Consider the following 15,241-nt stretch of genomic DNA (forward strand, 5'->3'; position numbering starts at 1 on the left):
ACTCACACTCTTGCCATCCCCAGTTTGTTTCTTCAATTTATCATTACATCACTTGTGATCCAGTGGATCCTCTACAGTGAATGGGTGCCATCAGAATGAGAGTCCAAACAGCTCTACATAGTTCTAAATAAACATGTAGGTGGATTTTGATGTGAGAGGACAACAGAGGATGGTCTACTATGGTCTTTGTCCCTGGAGAAAGCATTATTATTAATTATGTACTATTTTGTCCTTAAGTGATGCTTTAAAGTTGAAACAGTTTGATAATAAATTAGTTTTTCACAAAAACCCAACTTAAACCTTTTGCTGAAGTCTTTAGGCTAAAGAGTGAAAGTGCAAAAGCCACTCACCACATGGGGGAGCTGCTGACCTTTATGGCCACAGCTGTTGCATCTCCAGGGCCTTGAGAGATAAGCTTTGAGAGAGAGAGAGAGAGAGAGAGAGAGAGAGAGAGAGAGAGAGAGAGAGAGAGAGAAAGAGAGAGAGAGAGAGAGAGAGAGAGAGAGAGGTTTAAGTCATATGACAAGGGAGGAGCGGTGTGCTAACTATCAAAACATTTTCTCGTTCGACTAAAATGAGCTTTCGAAAACATTAGCGAGAACTTTTTACCTGACGCTTTTATCGCCTCACGACAACTTCAATGCCTGAGAGAGAGAGAGTCTTTAAAGTATTTGACAACATGATTGAATCTTGTGATGAATCACATGTAGAAGGGAAAGGTCAAAACCATCTGGACAGTGATGAACCCTCTGGGAAGTTGAAGGGAATACAGTGCAGCGTCCGTCGGTCCGTCGCACCTGTGACCTCACCTGAGTCCGCCTGCGCGAGCATGTCGCTTCCAGGCGTGATGGACGCAGAGGGGCGAGTGGACGAATCCAGGCTCAGGATGCATATTTTTAAAAACGGTAATACCCACAGAGCCGGTATCATGACATAATCTGGTCAAGCCATTAGAAATGAATGACTATTAAACACGACCACCAGCCTCATGATTTGATAGTAGTATTGCATCTAATATAACACGTATATTTGAATCACAATGTATACATTCTGGAGAAAAAATATATATATATGTATATATATAAATTATGTATAAATGTATACATTTAAAAAAAAAAAAAAACCTAGTATATCCAGTAGAATCTTGATTTTTTTTTAATGCCTGTAGGGTTGATTATTTCAACTTATGAAGATATGATTTCCTTTTTTATTTTTATTTTTTGGCAAATTTTGTTAAATGGCTTAAATTGACAAATTACATATGTTTTAATGAAAATGTAAAAATGCAGAAGGGCTTGTGTGAGTGTTATGTTATGAGGTAGAGAATAATAATAATTAAAAAAATTGATACAATACAATAACTAGGTCAAAATAAAAACAACAGATGTCCATGAAAGTCTTTACTATTGTAAAAAAACAAATGTGTGCATTTTCTGATACTGTTATCTCTAGCAATCAATTTCAATAGCATATTATTGTATTCAAAGGGAAGCAATTAACATATATAACAGCTGGATGACTGGCTTGCTCAAAGGTCCTCCTCTTGTCAAGTGACAGTCAAGTGATTTGCTTTCCTACACTCAGATGAAGAATGGCTTTTTTAGTGGGGATCTCGCGAGACCAGCCGGAACGTGACGATGTCCTCGCAAAACAATTTGCAGTTTACATTAGAGCTGCACAATTAATAGTGCAAAGATTGCAATCTCAATTCAAACACACGCAATCTTATTCTTGAAAGACAAAGATTCCACTGTCTATTACGACTATTTCACATCGTGAGTGTCAGTGGAGGGTAAGAAGCAAGTTTTGTCGCCAGCCTTGAACTAAATTGAGACACTTACTCCCTCATTTTTTTATTTTTATTTATTTTTTTACATCTTGTTCAAATTTATATATATTTGTTAAAGACTTAAGCAATTAACAATTCGTTTCCTAATCTTTTCTTTTCTTCATAATTGTCAGATAATCGTGATTTCCACTTATATAGATATATAGCCTAATAGATGTTTAATTTCACAAAGCACAAGTTGATTTTAAAATGCTCCTACATTTTTTGCATTTTGTTTATCAGTAGAATAAAGTAATTTTTCTCTATATATTTCATCATTGAGGATTTCTTAAAAAAAAAAAAAATCTTGTCTCGTTCTCATGAATCCAGTCTCATGTCTCGTCTCGTGGGATAAGTGTCTCTCGTCATACCCCTACTTTTTAGTAATCATGAGAGCTATAGAATCTGCTGTGTAGAATGATATGATTGCTGCTAACAGGATTAGTCATACAGATGTGACAACAGACAGTATGGTTGCTAGCTGAATTCAGTGCTTTTTTTTGGGTCAAACAAGTCTACAGTACAGTAGGCCTAAAATGTACGATAAAGAAACAAACTCATCTATGGGTGACCTCAGGCAGTTGATGAGTTTGTTTCTTTATCGGTACAAAAAAATTAGCATTACATCACTTGCTCACTAATTTATCCTCTAATGGGTGCCGTCAGAATGAGAGTCCAAACATCAGTGCTTGATCTTTGTATGTTTCTCTCCTGATTCAGACAAGATGACATTTTTACTAGACATTTCAGATAGAGGGCTTGTATTTTAGCTGGAAGCAATGATTTGAAGATAAAAACATCTTAATGATGGATTTGTTTCTTAAAAACATGAATATTTTCACTTCATGTGACGTTAATTGATGGACAGGAGTCGTGTGGGTTACTTGTGATGATCCTGACGGCACCCATTCACTGCTTTCACTGGATTCATTTACGAGCTAGTGATATAATGCTAAATTTCTCCAAGTCTGTTCTGATGAAGAAACAAACTTGTCTACATCTTGGATGGGTTGAGCTTAAGTCAATTTAAATTTCCGTGTTTTTTTTAATTTTATTTATGAATATAATTTCAATGGAAAAAATGTGGCTATTTCAATTAATCGTGTTTAATCGGCTTATTTTATTTTGAGTAAGTGATGTGATTTTTCTTGATGGCCTTGTAGTAATCTATTCAGTAAAGTAAGATCTGCACCTATTAGCATTCATTAGAACCAGTCACATTTTAAGCTTAATATTCACACTCTAATCTTACTACACAAGCAAGTTGCACAAGAGTGTGATGCAAATGTGACCACATCAGCAATTTTTTTACGCATACAACATGATTAAAAGTCGGACCAGCTTTTCAGCAGACCTTCAGAAAACGTGCTTCAGTATATCTTCTGCTGTGTGTGTGAAGGCCTCTCATTTACAAAACACATTCCTCTTATTCGATGGCATTAGAATTTGCAGTGAACATATTACATAAACAGCTCTGTAAGAAGGATAAAGCTGATCTAGAAGGGGATTAGAAGTTATTTTGCTCTGTGTGGACCCTCAAACTCTCTCTTGGCCGACTGTTCCAGCTCATTGTGAAATGCTGAATTGCTAATGCGATGCGGATGCTGAAGTTAACCGTGTAACCCATTTCTTTAAAGTGATGCAATTAAAAGTTGGTATCTTAAAAGTGCTGATGCACTGTTTGTTTAGTCAGTACTTTTGTTTGAACTGTGTATTCGTTTAATACTAATCTATTGGCTTTCCAATCAGTTGCATTTAAGAACACTGACAATATCAGCTGACATTCCTTTTTAAGCAAGTTATCAGTTTGCAACTTTAAATGGATATGCAAAAAAATAATAATTAAAATATATAGACTTACTTTCAGCATTATTAATATTTTGATTACCGGTAAGCTTTTGTAGTTGTTATTTTTATTTTAGTTACGATTTCACTTTAATAGAAAAATGGCATTTTCAATTTTATTTTATTATGAATATTTTTCTCTCTTTGTGTTATACATATACATAAACTTCTATAGTAGTGAAAACTACATCAAATATAATTGCGTTTGCATTTGCTCAAATAGCAAAAGGAAAAACATCCACAATAGTGTTTCTCTGTCTTATGTTGGTCAGAAATGAGAACGATGTCAAACTTACAGTCACTCCCACCTATTAGAAACATTAGTGCAGCAGCGTTAACCAGTTTTCTGTAAGCTATAAAGTTTAGTTATAAAATAAAAAACTAGATTTATGATGTTTATTATAACTGTAACATGTCATCACTGTCATTTTGAAACACTGCGCATTTCCCAAGACATAGTTCACAGTATATCATCTTCTGCTGAAGTTGATTTGTGTCCTGTTTGTGTGATTCAGGTGGCATGTCGCCTGATGAACGTGGTCTGGTTTGGCGTTTTCTGTTTGGCATGTACCCCTGCAGCTCTACGGCTCTGGAGCGCCCCCTGCTGCTGGAGCAGATGGCGGTGCGCTATCAGGTCATGAAGAGGAAGTGGCAACAGCTGCTTCCTGGAGCCGTTCATCTGCGTCTTAATGGCACTGATGGTAAATTATATTTTCGAGCAGAACAAACACTTATAATATGTAACGGTTTGCCTTTATCAACTCAATATAATTCAATGTTGATAATGAAAACTTCTGGTATATACATAACTGACATAACTGATGTTGAACTAATAATAAATAAAAATCCTTTGTTCTCGCTATTTCTTCCTGTTTTTCCATTTTTTTTCCCCGTTTTTTTTTTTTCAGCTGAACTGCTGACAGCAGTGAAGTATTTTGAGCAGAGGCAGGACAGAGAGCAGAATAAACAGCAGTTTGAGTCTGAAGAGGCTGGAGAGAAGATGTCCTTCTTGCAACTGCAGGCTCAGGTAGAAGTCCCTGCTTAAAATGATAGTTCAGCCAAAAATGCAAATTCTGTAATTATTTACTCCCCCTCGTGTTGTTCCAAACGTGTATGAGTGTATGACTTTCTGCCTTCTGTGGAACACCAAAGAAGATATATTGAAGAATGTTGGTAACCAAACAGTTTTGTTTTCAATCGACTTCCATAGTATGAACCAAAAAAAAAAATACTATAAAAGTCAATGAGGACCAAAACTGTTTGGCAGAATATCTTGTTATGTGTTCCACAGAAGAAAGAAATACATACAGTTATGAAATCACATGACGTTGGTTAGAGGAACTAAAAAATAAAAGGACTTTTGATTACTTTGTATTTTTTTACAAAGAGTTATTACAAAGAGAAAAATTCACAGTAAGACAAAGAAAGTGTAATAAGAAGCTGGATCCATGTTGATTTCATGCTGACTTTAATTTGCAGGTGTTATTTAAACGGGTAACCTTTGACCTGGAAGAGCTTCAGGAGGCCGTACGCATCATTGACAAAGATGTTCCCCGAACAGACAGAGATCTTCCATACTACCGGTGAGAACTTGTTTCATTTGTGCAGTTTAATAAAGAAAATCCAAGTCATGGAAATAGTGGAAAAGCACTTATGGTCACAATCCTTTTAGAACTTCTAAAAAAATCTATTTTTTAAAGTTGTATATTGACAAATGGTAAATGGCAAGAGTATAAAAATATAATTTGTTGGTTCTTATTGTTAACATATTGTTATGAATTTCTATCAGGCTCATTATCCACCCTGCAGTCCTCATTTATGACGGTTTAATTTATTTCCTTTTAGGAAAGATTTCCTTGTTCCTTGTTCAGATTTCCGTGTTTAATTATTAATCTCTATGGCTACATAAATCATTTCTATAGTTATCTACAACCCATTTTGTTTTTCTTTCAAATTTTCTTTTGTTAAAAAGCTGAGATCCTCAGTATTCTTCATTTCTGCTGAAGAAAGTAGACAGTCAATATTGGTTCTCATGTTTGTTTATACAAACCACAGAGTTGCCTCATTTTTTGCATCAGTAATGTGAGTTGCCAGCTCAAAGTAAACATGTCATTGCCACACCAATTTATCAGACAACCTTGGAGCTCGACGTAAATAACACGCAGGAGTCTGTCTCATCATTTTACTGTGGTTAAACAGTAACTCGATTTGAGTACGGTCAGCTCGGCTCGCTTTGAAAATATACTTCAGTGGCCAAATACATAGAGACTCCACAGAAAGAGCAGAAAAGTATAATTACATAAACTGCAATTATAGGCATGCAGAATAATTATTCATAAAAGATAAAGACATTTAAAATTATAAATGATGTTGTAGAAGGAATATGGTATTTTTTTAAAAACAAAAAACAAATGATAATTATATAAACTAATATAACATTAGCCTGTTTTGCTGCAGCAACATCAAACACAAACTTTCTACATACCAGTCATCTTTTTCTTGATAACAATAGACCACATTTTTAAATACCAGCAGACATAAAATGATAAAGGACTAGATTAATTTAATTTAGTATGAGTGTTTTGACAGAGTAAAAGCAGATTTGATTCAATCATACAGTGCATACATTTATGATTGTATCAAAGTTGTTTTTACTTTGTTAAAATGCTTCTAATAAATGAAATCAGTCCTTTGAAGAATAAAGTATTGCCTGTAGAAAGACTTTCTAATCACTTGTTTCCTCACAGGAATGAAGGTTTGGGTAACCTGCTTGTCTTGAGAGATATTCTAATCACATATGCTGCTTTTCACCCAGGTATGTGGTTGTAAATACACTTTTTGGTCAGTATTTTATTTTATTTTTTTAAGAAATGTATATTTTAATTGAGCAAAGAGACATTTTACAATTAACAATAAAGATAAATGCTGTTATTGATTATTATGATATTGTTATTGTAAACATTATAGATAATAATAATAAGAAATGTTTCTTGAGCAGCATATTAGAATGATTTCTGAAGGATCAAATGACGCTGAAGACTAAAGTAATGGCTGCTGAAAATTATGCTTTAGCATCCCAAGAATAAATTAAAATTTACAATACATTAAAATAGAAAAATATATTTTTTTAATATTTTTTTCATAATATTGCTGTTTACTGTATTTTTTTAGCAAATAAATGCAGACATATTATGAAATCTTGCTGACCCCTAACTTTTTAACTGTAGTGTTTATTTGAACTCTTTTATTTTAAAGTTTATGATCTGATTTTTGGGCGACATCTAGTGGTTAAACTGTGAAGCATTGTCTTTGTAAATACTCGGGCCTAAAATGAAAGTTTTGTCATTAATCACTTACCCCATTTCGTTCCAAACCCATAAAAGCTTTATTCGCCTTCAGAATACAATTTAATATATTTTGGATGAAAACCGGGAGGATTGTGGCTGTCTCATAGACTGCCAAGTAAAATACACTGTCAAATTTTCATTTTGGTGTGGAGTAACCTTTTAATCATCAGTTTGTTTCTCTGGTCTCTGCAGAAGTAAGTTACGCTCAGGGTATGAATGATCTGTGCAGTCGTTTTCTGGAGGTGCTGGACTCAGAAGTGGACACTTACTGGAGCTTCTCCCACTACATGGAGAAATTTTCCAAAGACTTCTGTGCTGATGGACTGTATCGCAAAATGGGTGAGTTTCCTTTGTGTTGCCAAACCATTTAGATCTGTTATTAGCAGTAATAATTGTACAATTTCTAACTGGATCTATTAGTAACGATGGCCCAATGCTGTGTCTGTTGTGGCGTTTATCAGAGTTGGAAGCTGCTTTACTAAAAGAGCTTGATCCTCAACTATACTCCCATCTGGTCACAGACAACATGGAAAAAATCACTTTTTGTCACAGGTGGGTTTGATTTTTCTTTTTCTTTTCTCTTCTCTTTCTGTCACTTCATAAGTCTTTCTCTTGTCTTCCATTCAGGTGGCTTTTGTTGGGTTTCCAGCGCGAGTTTGAGCACAGCGATGCTCTGCGTCTGTTTGAGATTTTCAGCTGTGATCATCTGGAGCTCATCTCACAGCAGGTGGATCGGGCTCGATATCAGGAGAGACTGGCACGCAAATACAGCCTGGGTAAAAGTTTTTTCAAATAGCTTTTTAAGAAACCTGAATGTTTATTGTCTTTCAAACACTGTTTATCAAGCCTAAATGGTGAAACATAAAGACTAATATATTTCAAATGATTTTGATTTATGACTGTGATCTCCAGAGGATGAACCTGTGAAGGAGCTCCAAGCCGTTAACAGAGATTTCACCTTTGAACTCTTCATGTGTGCCACCATCTTGCTGGAGAACCGAGAAGCTTTACTCAGCTGCAGGAACGATGCTCAGCTCATACAGTTTACCAGCAGGTGTGTGTGTGTGTGTGTGTGTGTGTGTGTGTGTGTGTGTGTGTGTGTGTGTGTGTGTGTGTGTGTGTGTGGTGGAGAGTAGTTAGTAGATTAGGATGGTTCATTGTAATGTACACTGCATTGATCTCTACAAGCATGGTTATTATTGTTAACTAAAACTTGAACCATAATCATTTCAGTACTTGAAATAAACATGGACTGAAATAAAATATTGAAAATTATTGCTGGTTGCTAAGGCAATATTTCTTATTTTGTTTAGTTTAGGTTATCTAAATTAAATGCTAAAACTTAAAAACGGTTTGGGGCTACTATATAATACACTGTTTTCATTCATGGAGCACAATCATCTAATCATGCTGTCCATGGTCAGTCTGCAGGGCAAGCTGGACCTGAACAGCACCCTGAAAAAAACTGAGGAACATTTTTACAACTACTGCAAACACTCAGCCTGGGACTATCTGAGAGGCCACTGTCACTTGCGCAAGAGCAAAGAGGACCACTTTTTATATCAACTCCGTAACCTTTTCTCCTGAGACCAAAAGGCCTTATATGGAATTTTCCAGAAAACAGTTTTGTTGACAGAAACTCCTGAAAAAAAATGTGATGTTATGTCCCACTGGGACTATCATTTTATTCTAAAGAATGATGCTATTTTTAACCAGGGTTTTGTGGGAACCAGATGGACTTCTTCCATACAGTCCCTACAGTATTTGATCTTAATTTCTAAGGCTTTTATTATGGTGCCAGAATTTATGTGAGAACAGTTCAAAATACTAATTTATTCACTCTAAGATCATCACATAAGTATTTTATATCACTTTTACCCTGATCATGCTTGAACAGATATTTAATAGTACTGAAGACTTGATTAAAGGAATATTTCACCCAAAAATGGAAACTTGCTGAAAATGTACTCACCCTCAGGCCATCTGAGTTTTAGATGAGTTTGTTTCTTCATCAGAACAGATGTGGAGGAGTATAGCATCACATCACTTGTTCAGCATTGGATGCTCTGCAGTGAATGGGTGCCGTGAGAATGAGAGTACAAACAGCTGATAAAAACATCACAATAATCCACAAGTAATCCACACTACATGTAAAGTGAAAAAAATACCTGTTTATAATAAACAAAGCCGTCATTGATGCATTTTAACTTTAAATCATTAGTAAGTGATACTAAATTTCTTAAAATCTGTTCCCACAAAGAAACAAACATTGTGGATGGCCTGAGGATGGGTACATTTTCAGCAAATATTTATCATTAGGTGAACTATTCCTTTAAGCCTACTGACTGCGGAGATGCATTGCATGTTAAGGTGCAGCATGTAATGTCAAAATTCACTTCATTTAAACAGGATTTTTACAGCTGTGCAAAACAGAAAGAAGAAATCCCTATTGGTGATCTAAGCAAGATCTGACTTGAGTATAATCAAGTCTCAGAAACATCCTGTGTCTGCATATTAATCACATTAGAGCACAATATAATAGAAACATAGTCTCAGTTCTGAGAAGCTCTAGAAGACCCTCAGTGGTGTTGTCTTACTAATTGAACCGCGCTCAAGTATGTACTGATCACTAATAGTACTCCGAGACCACACTGCATTATTTATTATGTAAGAGGCATATGAGTATGGAATATTGCACATTTGGCTATTATTTGTCAGAAACTGACATGATTAGTGAGGGAATGCTGTTGAAGTTGTTTTCTAGGAATATGAAATCACTTACAAACACGCTTTGGGGAATGGGTACTGTAATTTTAATGCTGTTCACTGAAATTTTGCACATGTTCATTGTGTTTTAATTAATGTAGCAATAATGAAAATGATCTGTGTGTGTGTTTGTGTGTGTGTGTGTGTGTGTGTGTGTGTGTGTGTGTGTGTGTGTGTGTGTGTGTGTGTGTGTTGTGTGTGTGTGTGTGTGTTTTGTGAAATAAAGTATGGTGATTTGAATAGGTATATACGACTTTTTTTTATTTATTTTTTTATCTAAAATACTTTTACTGTTGAAGCTGATCATCATCTATGATTCATGGCTCTTTCCTCTAATTACATTAAAAAAAATCTAGTATTAGCCATGCAACCACATAATATATTCATTTATTCATAATTAGTTTTTTCCTATAAATTCTGACACACAGTGACCGACATCCTATGGGCCTTTCCATAAGCATGATGGGAAGACAAGTAGATAGTCTCATTCCATTTCTCATTTTTTTAATCCTTCATTTGATTTGCTTCGCAAAGTTAGGTAGGAGTGAAACATTCTGTTCTCTTTGTATACCAACCTGGTTGATTTAGCATTTCACAATATTTGATTACAAGATAATATAAGACAATGTTCGATCTTTATAATGAATTACAATAATGAATTAAGAATTAAGTAAGCAGTGTGCAGTGACAGAGCACAGTTGTTACTCACAGTCATGGCATGGAGCCAAGCAGGCAATCTACTGCTTTCTAAAGCAGCTGACCGCTCAGAGTGGCATGATTGCAGAACAAACGTGGATGTAGCTGGAAACATGCCCCATTCACTCTACACCTATTTTATTTAGAGACTAACACAAATTATTACTGATACCGATTATTTTTGTCCAAATTGAATATGCAATATCTTTCATTCTTAAAAAAAAAGAATAAATAAATAAAATAAGAAAAATTGTGGGACTGTCTGTGAAATCCAGGCTAAAGTCTCAAAATATAATTATGAGATAACAAGCATCAAAGTTTGATTTCAACCATTAATTTCACTATGATTTCAATCTTTGACATGGCCTTACTGAGTGAGTATTAAAGATATCAAGGTTACATTTTCACAGAATATTATTTACATTATGATGATTTTATGAAAAACAGTAAATCTCTCTCTCTCACACACACACACACACACACACACACAAAAAACAGGCAGTCACAATTTTCTTTTAAGTATAAAATATTACCTACTAAAAATTACCAAATTTAAACATACCTACAGTGGGTATTGATTTGGGCAACACCTACTCCTTTGTAGGAATCTAGCATGGAAAGGTGGAAATCATCGCCAATGACCAGGGGAACAGAGAAACCTTCACATTTCTTGCTTTCACAGACACCAAAGTCTGATAGGAGATGCCGCCAAGAACCAAGTAGCCATGAACCCCAACAACACAATGTGTTCGGTAAGACAGCTCATAATTTTACTTTAAGGTAATCAATGATGGTAGTAAACCCAAGGTGGAAGTGGAGTACAAAGGCAAGATAAAGACCTTCTACCCTGAAGAGGTTTCCTCTACGGTCCTCACTAAGATAAAGGAGATCTCTGTGGCTTACCTGGGCAAGGTGAATAAAACTAAGCAAAAGCACTGTAGATAAGCACTTTTAAATATTTTACATTTAGTTTTAGGACCCTTCCTAGCCCATTTGTTTCACATATAATATGCATTCAAGCATGCCGGGAAAAGGTGGCAAAGCTAAAGAGAGCACATCTTCCTTGAGATCACATCATTATTAACTTTGTGAGAAAATGTGTTGTGTTTTTCATTCAGAATCAACAATTTGTGGCTTCTGGAATACTGGAAAATATTGTGTTCTCTGTTAATTTAGTAACATCCTTTGTTTTGAAATGTTACATATTTTTATACTTCCGTATTTTGTTTGTACAACATATGAAGTGTTTCCATGAACTTTGAAACACTGCAAACCGAGGAGAGTTGTGCATGATTTATAATGGATATAAAGCCTTTATCACATACTGTAGTAGGAAATGTCAAACCAAAACAGAGAAACACGCATACTGTGGTAAACAGTAACATTTCTCTGCAGCACAACTTCAGAGTTCTGCAAACACCGCTTAACACATCTTATCTTAGTGATGCCTGCAGTTAAAGTGGTTTTGAAAAATTCATCACAGATAATATCTGATTCTGCAGCACGCATTCCATGTATTCAAATATCTAGTACATACTGAAGTTTGTTTTGTGCATGTGCAGAATTATACCCTCACTTTGTAGGAGAGATATTTGGAGATAACACTGGTTACAGGAAGTATGTGAACTTGATTGCAATCGTTAGTGTCAGCAAGGCTCTTTTTCATTTAACTGCACTGCTTCCAATTTTGCTAAAAATGTTCCTCAATGTGTGTATTGTTACTTTATGAGCAAAACTAATTTTGAACAAAGAACAGTAATAAGACTCTTTCGTTAACCCGTTTAATCCCAAATTTAAAAAAATACATATGTCCAAATGATTTGTCAAGTGTGTGAAAAATGGTGTTGTTTGTTCGGTCATAACTGTGATGGATGGGGTAATGTGTATATTGAAATAACATATTTCTGCAGTCATAAAAATGGTTAGATATCTTAGCCCAGCTATTTTAAACTATTTGATCACATTCTAGGGTTACTATTATGCATAAAAAAAACTTTATGCAACATTGATAGGAACACGGTGCTAAAAAAAAGAAAAATAAATAAATAAAAAAATTAAACCATCACAGCATTTGAAAAATGTTTATTTTTTGTAACATTTGAATTTTTTATTAAGTGCAATATTTTCTCATTGCAACATTTTATTGTTATTTTCACTAGCAACTGCAACTGGATTTATATTTTATACCTACGTTCACTGTTATCCCACCGGTCACTATTGTGACCATCAACATGTTTACTCATTCTGTGACCACACTCAACAAAACTAAATATATGTGAATGCATATATTAACACTAGACACCCTACAGATCATGTGTACCAAAAATCATTGTCATATATTTATGTTAACATACTTTACTAGCCTTTAGTTTTGGAGCTTTGATGCAGCCATCATCTTCTCATTGTGCAAACAGGAAATAAGCTGATCTGGTCATGTGACAATATGCACTATTCATGTGAAACTGCACATATTTAAATGAGACCCTTTTATTTTTTTCCATATTTGCAGGAAGTGCACTATAAAGCTGTATAAATGAGGTTATATCTGATGGTAGTAAACTTGCTTAACTGGCTTGTAATGATTGTTGCATCTAGTTTTTGCTGTCCAGCATCTTCAACTGAACTTTTAGCACAGTAAGTTTAAAGGGTTAGTAGAGTTAAACTGCTGCTTTATGGTCACAATTCACTACAGGTTGGTGGTGAGCGCAATGTCCTCATCTTTGATTTGGGAGGTGGGACCTTTGATGTGTCCATACTAACAATTGAGGATGGTATTTTTAAAGTCAAGGCTACTGCCGATGACACCTATCTGGGTGGTGAAGACTTCAACAACCTAAATGGTCAACCACTTCATTGCAGAGTTCGAGCGCAAGTTCAAGAAAGACATAAATGACAATAAGTGTGCAGTCCGTCACCTGCGGACAGCATGTGAGCATGTCAAGCACACCCTGTCCTCCAGTACACAAGCCAGCATTGAGATTGACTCTCTGTATGAAGGTGCTGACTTCTACACCTCTATCACCAGAGTGAGTTTTAAGGAGCTCAATGCTGACCTTTTCCATGGTACACTGGAGCCAGTGGAAAAGTCTCTGCGGGATGCCAAGATGGACAAGACGCAGAGCCATGACTTTGTGCTGGTTGGTGGCTCCACTAGCATTCCCAAGATCCAAAAGCTGCTTCAGGACTTCTTTAACAGCCGGGATCTTAACAAAAGCATCAACCCTGATGAAGCAGTAGCTTATGGAGATGGTAAGAGTTTTCATTTGGTCTCTAGATGGATTATTAATTACTTTTGCTTTATGATATGGGGAAGTTGTGGCCCAATGGTTAGAGAGTCGGACTCGTAATCTGAAGGTTGCGGGTTCGAGGCTCGTACCAGCAGAGATTGTAGGTGGGTGGAGTGAAGTTACTGTGCCCACTCCCAGCTTCAATAGCATGACTGAGGTGCCCTTGAGCAAGGTAGGAAGTAAATGAGCCAGGAAAAGTCAGAAGGAAAAGTCACTGCCAAGAACACTGTGGAGTCCCTGGCCTTTAACATGAAGAGCATTGTGGAGGATGACAATCTGAAGGACAAGATCAGAGCAGAGAACAAAAAAAGAAAAATTATTATTGACAAATGCAATGAGGTCATAGCCTGGCTGGACAGGAACCAGGTAGCTAACAATTGTAAATTGCACGCCAATCTATAGGTTACATTTGTTTACAGAATTAAGGCTATCCCTTTCAGTTATGATTATGTCACTGATGGAACTTTATTTGATATTCTAGCCTGAAGAAGTCAAACCCGTTTATGTAGCCACACAAAGGTTTCACCCAATAAAAAAGGGATAATTGAGACAGTGTTTTCTTTAAACCTGTTCCTGGAGGCATACCAACAGAACACATTTGGCATATCTCTTATCTGATGCATCAATTTTCTGGTCTTGGAGTCTCTTCTTATGAGCTGAGTTGAATAAGACGTGTTTGATTAAGAAAAGTTAAAAAATATGTACTGTTGCTGTGGCTCTAGGAAAAGGGTTGAGAAACACTGTAAGCAATGAGGCACCTCACAGAACAAAGAGCATCTTCCAAGACACTTCTTCTTACAGTATGTCTTGTACCACAGAAAAGGATGAGTATGAGCACCAACAGAAGGAGCTGGAAAAAGTGTGCAACCTATCATCATCATCAGGCTCTATCAGGGTGCTGGTGGCATGCCGGGTGGGATGCCTGAGGGATTTCCTGGAGGGGTAGGAAGTAGTTCCTCCTCTGGCCCTACCGTTGAGGAGTTGGACTAATCTTGACACCAGAACTTCTAGGTTCAGACAGACAAACCAATGCAAAATTTGATTTACGTCAACATGCTGCATCTCAAACAGGTTTCTTACCAACTCACATTGGTCAGATATGCCAGATGAGACCAATTTATAGCTAGAGACCAAAGTAATATGGAACTTACAAAAAAAAAAAAAAAAACAGGATTAGCATATTAACTTATCTAAGCATCACTTTTCTGAACCTGTAATTCCATCTGTAAGCTATCATTTAATGGTTACAAGGTTATAATTACAACAAAATACCCAGTTGAGGTGAGGCCTGGTAACTTGTTCAGTTAGCTGTTATACTCATTATTGATAATTATTCTACAGGGAGGGTTGTTTACACCTATGCTACAGCTAGTTAATTCATTCATTCATTCAGTGTTTCCTGTATAACCCAATTAAAAAAGAAAGCATTTTGCAACATTCTCAATTATGCAACTGGATGCATTCATGGAGAA

The 15,241-nt window shown here is 35.9% G+C and overlaps 1 protein-coding gene and 1 pseudogene across 1 annotated transcript; both read left to right on the forward strand.

The window, feature by feature from the left end:
- The first annotated feature begins 508 nt into the window (after nucleotides 1-508).
- On the forward strand, nucleotides 509-8,617 carry LOC132123482 (TBC1 domain family member 15-like). The gene is made up of 10 exons (XM_059534111.1): nucleotides 509-905; nucleotides 4,189-4,374; nucleotides 4,582-4,700; nucleotides 5,153-5,256; nucleotides 6,421-6,488; nucleotides 7,213-7,359; nucleotides 7,482-7,572; nucleotides 7,648-7,796; nucleotides 7,933-8,074; nucleotides 8,445-8,617. Exons 1-10 carry the CDS (start codon nucleotides 641-643, stop codon nucleotides 8,605-8,607), a joined length of 1,434 nt encoding a protein of 477 aa, XP_059390094.1. The 5' UTR covers nucleotides 509-640; the 3' UTR covers nucleotides 8,608-8,617.
- A 2,226-nt stretch (nucleotides 8,618-10,843) lies between these two features.
- Nucleotides 10,844-14,907, forward strand: LOC132123014 (heat shock cognate 70 kDa protein-like; annotated as a pseudogene).
- Nucleotides 14,908-15,241: the final 334 nt, after the last annotated feature.

This window comes from Carassius carassius, chromosome 41 (assembly GCF_963082965.1).
Source record: "Carassius carassius chromosome 41, fCarCar2.1, whole genome shotgun sequence".
In the NCBI taxonomy this organism is placed as follows: domain Eukaryota; kingdom Metazoa; phylum Chordata; class Actinopteri; order Cypriniformes; family Cyprinidae; genus Carassius; species Carassius carassius.